The sequence below is a fragment of the Penaeus vannamei genome, chromosome 35 (assembly GCF_042767895.1).
Source record: "Penaeus vannamei isolate JL-2024 chromosome 35, ASM4276789v1, whole genome shotgun sequence".
NCBI classification, from domain to species: domain Eukaryota; kingdom Metazoa; phylum Arthropoda; class Malacostraca; order Decapoda; family Penaeidae; genus Penaeus; species Penaeus vannamei.
In genome coordinates this window covers 9,667,144-9,676,236 of record NC_091583.1, presented here as the reverse complement: position 1 = coordinate 9,676,236, position 9,093 = coordinate 9,667,144, and the positions used below count along the sequence as shown (strand labels likewise).

General features: G+C 35.4%; 1 protein-coding gene across 1 annotated transcript; it reads right to left on the bottom strand.

The window, feature by feature from the left end:
* Positions 1-126: 126 nt before the first annotated feature.
* JMJD6 (Bifunctional arginine demethylase and lysyl-hydroxylase PSR) lies at positions 127-7,432 on the bottom strand. The gene is made up of 8 exons (XM_027374213.2): positions 7,270-7,432; positions 4,635-4,846; positions 4,230-4,382; positions 3,838-4,034; positions 3,154-3,301; positions 1,652-1,840; positions 1,312-1,493; positions 127-985 (listed from the first exon to the last, which is right to left on the bottom strand). Exons 1-8 carry the CDS (start codon positions 7,322-7,324, stop codon positions 952-954), a joined length of 1,170 nt encoding a protein of 389 aa, XP_027230014.1. The 5' UTR covers positions 7,325-7,432; the 3' UTR covers positions 127-951.
* Between the last annotated feature and the right edge of the window lie 1,661 nt (positions 7,433-9,093).

Below are 9,093 nucleotides of genomic sequence, written 5' to 3'. Positions count from 1 at the left end.
CTGCAATGTTTAACATCCTGCACCAATCTGTCTTTGGCAGCCCTTTTTATTTTTCTTATATCTGGTCATCCTGCAACTGAATACAATCACATTTTTACTTAAGAGGATAAACTCTAAACACAAAACTTTCTGAATATTTGTTTATCTGACAACTGTAAATGTGCTAATACAAGTTTACAGGGAGCACCAAATTGAACAATCATTTAATTCATTTAAGGGGGAAATTAATCATTTTAATCATAATATATCAATGCAGTAGGGTTCACCATTGTTACAAAAAATGACTTCATGTATAGTTTGCCGGTAACACATTCATTGGCAAAATTCAAAAAATAAATTATTAAATTTAAGTTATTGTAAAAACAAAATGCAAAATTAATAAAATTAAATAATAATTATAATAAAAATAACAATAATAGTAATCAAAATATCACTGGTCTATGTCTACTATCTGGAACTGATACCTTCAAGTCATTTTTTTTTTTTTTTTTTGCCATTTTGTGTATTTTATTATTTTTTTATTATGATTTATTTCTTTTGCTGACATAAGCAATCAAGACATATAAATCAAAACATCTGATCTATCATCCAGTGTTTCAGGAAATATTTTTACCCTTTTTTCTGTTCTAATACTTCCACTTAAAAGTTTTCATCAAATACATAGTATACATTATTCCGATGGTATATAAGCTCTGGGGTAATACAATAAAAAAGTAAAAAATGTGGACCGTAATATAAATATATATGTATATCCTACATGCTCTCTGAGAATTCATCGTATCAATGTCTTTGTTGTATGCCTAGAATGCGAGGTGAGAACCAATGTGCATTACAAGCAGACATGACACATGCTGGAGAAACATTCCTTGGTGGTGGTGTTGGAAGGAAAGAGGGGAGTGGAGAGTTGGAAGCAGCAGCACCCTCTTCAAGAGTGCTGCTGGACTGGCTTCCTCAAGACCTCGGAGGAGAGTTGTGTGTCTTCCTCCTGTGCAGATATTAAATAAATAAGTAAAATCTGGCAGGTGATGAAATCACAAGCTTGAAGTATCATGTTAATGCTAATAAAATATTTGGCCATTTACAAAATATGCTTGTCTGTTAGGTTCTACAACCTAATTGACAGCATCTTTCTTTGACCAAAAGTAAAAATATATAATAATAGTAATATCTTTAATAATAATCATGAATGATACAGATTATAGAATTGCATTATCTAATATCAAACATCTAAATTCAAATAAAACTGAACATCCTGACAAACTAGAGAAAAATTAAAAGTCAAGAACAGAAGCTTGAGAGAGCTACGCTTACCTCTTCTTTTTATGTTCTGGTAAGCTCTCCTGCCCACTGTCTGAGACACTCTCAGAGGATGAGGATTCATCAGAAGATGAGGAAGACGATGAAGAGGAATCTGATGAGGAGTCAGATGCCATTCCACAGCTTTTGCTCATATCAATTGAATCTGCTACAGCTGCTAGGTCTGGCTTCTTCTCCTGGACATGAGAGATGAAGGAAATAATGATTATGGTGATCATAACCCAAACAAGTTGCATATATAACTAAATAATAATATGGCACAAAATAATATAAGTAAGCCAATACTTTCAAGAACAGTAACTCATGGACGCTCAATGAACACCGCTCAATTTACCCTTAAGATTCGAAGCCACTTTTTGGAAAGCTTTGGACGGCCCCGCACAGTCTTGTGCCACACAACAGGGAAGTTTGTGCATGAAGCAAAGTTCTGAGTGATGGCAATGGTATTGTCAAGGTTAATGACAACATGCCACCACCCTCCAGGCACAAATACTGTTTCACCAGGATGCTGCACCAACTCCAGCTGGAAAATGACAAATACAGGAATATAATCACAAATTAAATATGAATGAATAAACTAAGATTTGAATTTCAAAATAATATTCCAATTTTGCAAAAACAAAACCATATGGTCTATCTTAACAACTTGACAAGGGGGGGGGGGGGAGATTAGCAAAATGAGCTGTACTAAAACAACACTACGCAACCCACTAAAAGGATCATCTCACTAGAATCTGGACTGGCTTCACTGAAAGTCCTTATATACTCACCCTAGAGTATGACAGCAAGGTTCAAGTCGTTATCAAAGAGAGTATTTTGAATTCTATATACAATGTGTCCCTGCATTCTTCCATCTTATAAACATAATCATCTATCCATACTGCTCAAAACAAATTTCTACAAAATTTACTTGTAGGTTAGAACGGAAACAGGATGAATTTGGTGGCCTTCAGTCCAGAACAAATCAAGTGTGTAGTTTCCATGATCAAATGAGAAAAGGCTGACTATAGAGGAAATTTTTTTCCCCTCAAACCTTGGCACAAGGTTCTCTAACTGTTGGAAGGGTAATTTCATATTCATACAAAACTTGTGGTAATTCTTGAATCTAGGACCTCATTAACCTAAGACTGCTTGCTAGAGGGAGGGAGGGGAGGGAGAGGGAGAGGGAGAGAGAGAGATTGATCCTTCACTGAGAGTAAATCCCCTGGGTGATCTACAAACTTATTCTTTAAGAAAATTATTCAATGGTGCCAATTTTTTTTTACACTTATGACCCCTTCTTCAAACCTCTGACATCCACCTCTTTACATCAGGCATTCCATATTTAATTTTGTAACTGTATTTTTAGGCTAAAGACAAAAGTCTACAGATATCTCTATGTAACTGCAATAAAGAAATCCATGAAGATATAGATTACTGTATTGCATGGTATTTCTTGTTATGAACACTGAAACACCTAGCAAACTTGCCAGCAAGATTTTCCCCACAGCTTCACAACCCCTTCCCCTACTGAGTTGTGACTAATCAGTTAGGAACCACTAATATTAATAGTATAGGTCTGTTGGCCTTTTGCATCACCCCTTCCTATAGTATTCTTTATAGCTAAAATGATTTTTCTCTATGTACTTTTAAGGGAATTACCTTAGTTTATCTTTGAGTCTGCAGTTATCATTTAGAATACTTTTTCTGCCATTGGATAGATTACAAATACACTCTCCAACCTTAAGCTTTCCTATATCATAGCTCATTCTTAAATACATGCAAAATTCAAGTGCACTGATATGAAGTAAGATATACATTCATATACCACAGGAGCTACCAACATCTGTCTCATACCGGCTTAAATTTCTCGGGCCAACTTGGAAGTTTCGTACGGGGATAAATAATGGAGAACCATGTTATAGCTTCATCTACTTGCTTCCCTCCTTCTGCAGAAGTCACCTTAATAAGTTCCTTGGGAGTATCTGTGGGAAACATGCACCATCTGTTGGGAAGATGTAAAATATTAGAAATGTACGGGCATAACATACAGTATGTAATAATTTGAGTCGCTACAACCCATTGCAGATTTCTTCTCATAAACTTCTGATAGTTTTTAAATAATCCAATCCAAAAAATCTTGTAAAAACAATCCAAGAGATTATAAGAAGTTGAGTACTTTTTTTTTTTTTTTGTACTTATCCAAAACATGAGGCAGCGAAAAACTAATGTAACAGTTGTAAAGAACACACATAAAACAACACTATTCAGTTCAGTACAATTAAATTCTTGTAGATCTCTGTTCTAACTACCCACAGGAACCAGTCCAACCCAAAATATATGTGGTGGAGGTCTATTTACACTTGTATATGGTCCTTTTCTGCATAATTATCCCTGCCTTTAACTCATTCTTGTTATAATTATCCATAAAGTTTACAGATATACTGGTAGTAGTATTGAAAAGGCTTGAATAAAGAGAAATACAAAGGATTTTTTATCCTCTAATAAATTTCTACCCCTGAAATTCTCCAGCTCACTCACCTTTTGTGACCACGGAGAAGTGTATTCCAAGCACTAGTTCCTAAAGGGTCTATATGAATGCCCGTCCCTGAACGAGCAGGGCCCATGACAAACCAGCGATAAGGGGGGCGTCTATCTTCACCAGCATACTTAAATAAATCATCTCGAAAATATTTCGGTACATCATAATCTTCTAGAAGCTTTTTACGACGGACATGCTGAAAGTGACGCAGTACATTAATTGTGTATCATTAATTCACAATCAAAAGTATTATAGACACAAGGATTATAGAGTAATAGAGAGGAAAATTCATGGATAGATAAAATGCAATACATTGAAAACTGAAATCCTAAAGGTACTACAATAACATTTCAACCTTAAAATAACCAAATACCCAGAAAAGGGTTCTCACCTCACCAAAACTGCTATCAAATATATAGAGTGGACTATCATCATCTGTTGTCTTCATATATTCAATGTAATACTTCATCTTCATCTTTACACTGTAGCCTTCATTATCTTCTCCACACTTGAATTTCTGATTTCTGTACTTCTTGTATAGCCTCTGTAAAAGGTGTAAATGAACAATGATATAATTAACTCACAAAACTTTTCACTATACTATCTGATATGATAACATTTTGGATTCAATCAATTTAATGCCACATCATATAATTGTAAAAATATATATTCTATAATTATGATTTTTATTTTAATTATATCATAAATCATTAATATTTTCCCTCCTACCTCGATGTCAACCATAAAAAATACATATCTATATACAATAATTGCCATACTCAGATGCCTGCTGTACCTCTAAGGTCCATTTATATCGTGCCTTCCAGTTATCTGTGACTCCCTCAATCACAACTGGTTTGTAAGGTTTCTCAAACCGCTCAATGAACTCTTCAGTTGGAACTTCATTTGCATGAATGCGTTCTACTGTATCTGGAACAATGTCTATAGAGCAGTCAAACTTGTTCTTGTAGTCATGTTTTGTCCACACGCCCTTTTCTAAACATAATTCTGAAAGTAAAAACACCCATTAGGAAAAACATTATTCATAAATACTCTGATGGTCACATACAACATATTGTATGGAATACACAAAAATACTTTGGCTAGAGCAAGTAAACATATGAAGTATAGTTTTCTGCATACAAATTTGACAGCATATTTAAACAGGTCAAATTTCTTTTTTACAGCTACATGCATTTATCTTTGTTCTACTTTCGTTCAGAAAAATACACAAAGCACACAAATCTATCCAAGATTTTGACATCCACCAAATGGTTTCCTTTAGAAACCATTTGAAACATAATATAAGCTGAAATTTATCTAACAGGATAATATGGGAGTCCTGATAATATACAAATTAAAAAGTGCTCACATTCCTCTCCTTCCCCTTCTGTCCCTGTTCTCTCATCCTTTTATTTTCTTGCCTCCTTCCTTTTTCTTTTTCCTCTCTTTCTTTTTTTCTTGTAAATACATATACATATGTTAATTTATAACTTTAAAAAGTCATTATCCACACCAGTTAACTAAACAGTTATGGGGAAAAACCGACTGATAAACTAAGTCATTTTTCATCTATTACACTGCTACTGCAAATGGCAAACAATAAAGCTTTTTATATAATAAAAAAACAGTGGTCCCTACCCTTCTAACACTTGCAAATTTAACTAACTTCCCAAACATATATAACAGATTCCTTATTTGATAAATCACAGACATAATAAAATCACTGGATGTGTCTGCTATCTCCCAATGAATCGCTCTGAGTAAACTTCGACTTTTCAGAGTATCTGGCCTGCTAATATTTGGTGTAATGAAAAGGCTACTTTTTGACTATGTACTTGAAATATGACATGTTCTTGGGCTAATTGTTATTCTATATCAAATAGCTCCTTAATGTCTGATCTCATCCAGAACAATTGTCTTAGGATTCACAGATCTATTGTTCACATATATATTCACACCTACTCACAGGAATTTTCTACAATGAGAACACAAAATACAATGAAATTGGTATCAATGGATTCCTTATCATGTCTAGTATGCATTTATAGTGATTTTAATTGATGTTTAACTCACTTATGATAGGTGTCCCACATGAGACCCGAAAAAAAAAAAAAAAAAAAAATAGAATAAAAATAAATGCCGGGCATCCTGCCAGTGTGATGCTGTACTGGGGCTCACGCTCCAACTCAACAGCAGGCAGAGTCCGTGCCAGCCCCGCGTGCTGATTTTGTAGCCGCCCGGAAACTTCTTTTCGGCTTCAAAATATACTGTTTAACTTCAAAACCAAGCTGAAAGAACAGCTACTTGAAGTAAATATTCCTCACTGTACTTGGTTCCTCAAGTTGCTGGACTTTTGTACTGTGTTTATTTATTAAATTACCAACTATTTCTGATATGCCTGGCTAGCAGACATCAATAGGAGTCCAACACTAAAATCAATAGGTTGGTAATTCTTTTGAGTATGGACGCACTCGCCCAAGACTAAATCCCAACTCCATGCCCAAAAAATTATTCATCAATCTAAATTGCCATGACTGAGCGTGCCCAAAATGGGAAAGTTGATGGGGCGCTCTGCTCCACAATACCCCATGGGAAATACTGTCTTCACCTCGGTATGTACAGCAAGACAAAGCTGAAACTCGGGAGCACTGAGTGAACTTTGGCCGAGAGCATCCCTTCCCCTGAGCTTTTTCCTTGACTTATGGCACTGCTGTGTCGACAGATAATTTCTTGTACTGTTGACTGCAATTTTCTGTCTTCTACAAGAACATCATATTCAATTTGCCCTAAATTATTACGTCCATACCATAAAGATTAACTGATAGGATTTAAGGTGTAGACCTAATTTTGAAACTTACACCATTGATTTAGGAGCCATTAATCTGGAAACTGAGTGAATGCATCTTCAGTGGATCCCTATCTACATGAAAAATTTGGAACCTTAAGGGTCCTTCTGCCAAGAATTTCAAAACCATATCCCCCATACAAACTATGGAGGAGTTATGTTTCTGACAAATTATGACATGCATTCACAGCCATTCATAGTATATTTGTGGATATCCCCTATACATGTTAATTCAGATGCTTGAGCTTGATATGAGCTAAAGACCGGCTTGCTGAGAGGCATTTCCCTCCAGAAATATATATAAACAAAAGCTGACGTGAGGATCATCTCCCTGAATTGGATGTAATATAAACAATACCTATACATTTCCCATAAAATCTAAAAGAATCAAACAAAACCCGAATTTTCATAAACAAAGGAAGTGAATAGAGCCGACCAAAACCACCCAATTCCCAATAATCATTACAAAGGAAGTAACATGTGAGTCTACGTGACTTTGCTCAGCTATAGGATGGAGGTTCAAACCGATCGTCCTCAGCTGCAACTTCTTAGCCGTTTTCAACACTATCTATGGGCATATCACCTGGTCTCGCTTTCTTTTTGGCTTCTCTCACTCTCTTCCGGCACCTGTGATCCATGGGCTTGACAAAAACGGAAGGAAAGGGGAAGAAAACGTGATAAAAGTGTGGGTCCTTGGGCGAGTTGTCTTAGCTCATTGGATCATGTGTGTACACTAAGCGTTATTGTCACCGCGATTTTCGGGAAATTTCTGCCGACATCAATCACTTTCCTTTGATGTTAAGATTTTGTGTTGATGTATGATAAATGAGAAATTAAAAGGTTTACGATAGAAAGGGAAAACTATTTTCGAGATGCTTCTACCAATAAGTTTCTTTATTTAGTTATGAAATTGTCGATGTTCTTTATATACAGTTTAACATGGGAATATATATCAAATAGTGAATGAAAAAAACATTTGTTCTCATGGATATCATTAAGTACCTTTGAAAAGCCTTCAGAAATAAAAGAAAGACAAGAAGGGCGACAACGTACTATGCCGTTATCCTCACCGCGATTTCCGGGAAACTTCTGTCGACATCCAGTGTTTAATTTAATGTAAAAAGTTTTCTCTTTTTTCTTTTTTGTACAGAATAAAAAGCTAATACTTAAATCATACAAGAGTATTTAATTTTCGGGGACTTTTTGTTGACATTATGTGTTTTATTTAGACTTATACCTTTACTTGTAATAACTGGAACTACTTTTACTTAATAAAGAAGAAACTGATTGTGGAATATTTCTAGACACAAAACATTTTATTTAGATTTGAAGGTGTCTTTTCTTTATTTGTATTTGGTAACATGATAAATCGTACAATGGTAGAGAGTAAATATATAGCAATGGTATATTCTCTATTCAGACATGGAGTGACAGAACTATTTTTATGGATTTTAAAAGGTAGTTTTGAAAATCCCGAAGAAATGGCAGAAATTATCCATTTTATTGGTCAAAGTCGGGGCCAACAAATGGCGTTGATTGCAAATACAATTTCATTCCGCCACATAGATTTTAAGGAAATACAAAACACTTGACAATATATGTGTTAAAAGTACAGCACATATAAAGTTGATTTATTTACCACAAGCATACTCGCTTATGCACTTCCTGGTAAATCAAAATCATAAATAATATGTATATCCTAATAAACTCAAATCATATTTGATGTCGCCGTGAAACCCGAAGATTCAGACGTCGAAAAAGGCAGAAGGCTCTCCGTCCTCCTGTTCGTGTTTCCCAAGCGCCTGGGTCGAATCGTACTGCATTCGATGTTTGTCGTTTGCTAGGTCAGTTCATAGTCTTCCAAGGGCGATAGAGTTTGTTTTTCTGTAACATCATGAACATTTTCTTGTAGAATTTTTTGCTGTAATGGTTCGTGGTTGATTCCTTGCTGTTTACTCAAGTCAGTTTCACGTGTTGCATCCTGGCAGACAATGTGAGTTATCAGAGCTGGTGTTCAGTGATAAAGGGTTATGATATACTCTTTGGACTGGGCTCTCTCGATTTGCGAGGCCCGTCTTGCGGTTATCTTTGCTCCTGCTACTACTACTACTACTACTGCTGCTGCTTCTACTACTGCTACTACTACTGCTGCTGCTGCTACTACTACTGCTGCTGCTGCTACTACTACTGCTACTACTACTGCTGCTGCTACTACTTCTACTACTACTGCTACTACAACTACTAGTTCTACTACTACTACTACTGTTACTGTTACTGCTACTACTGCTACTTCTACTACTACTACTACTACTACAACAGATTCTACTACTTTTACAACTGCCACTACTACTACTACTACTATTTCTTCTACTACTACTATTTCTATAACTACTTCTACTATTATTAC

Coding starts and splice junctions, on each gene's coding strand:
- JMJD6 (XM_027374213.2), bottom strand. CDS start 7,324: ATGGATCACAGGTGCCGGAAGAGAGTGAGAGAAGCCAAAAAGAAAGCG. Junction 3,302..3,837: donor CTTCTCCGTGGTCACAAAAG/GTGAGTGAGCTG, acceptor TCTTCCCAACAG/ATGGTGCATGTTTCCCACAG. Junction 986..1,311: donor CCAGAACATAAAAAGAAGAG/GTAAGCGTAGCT, acceptor ATATCTGCACAG/GAGGAAGACACACAACTCTC.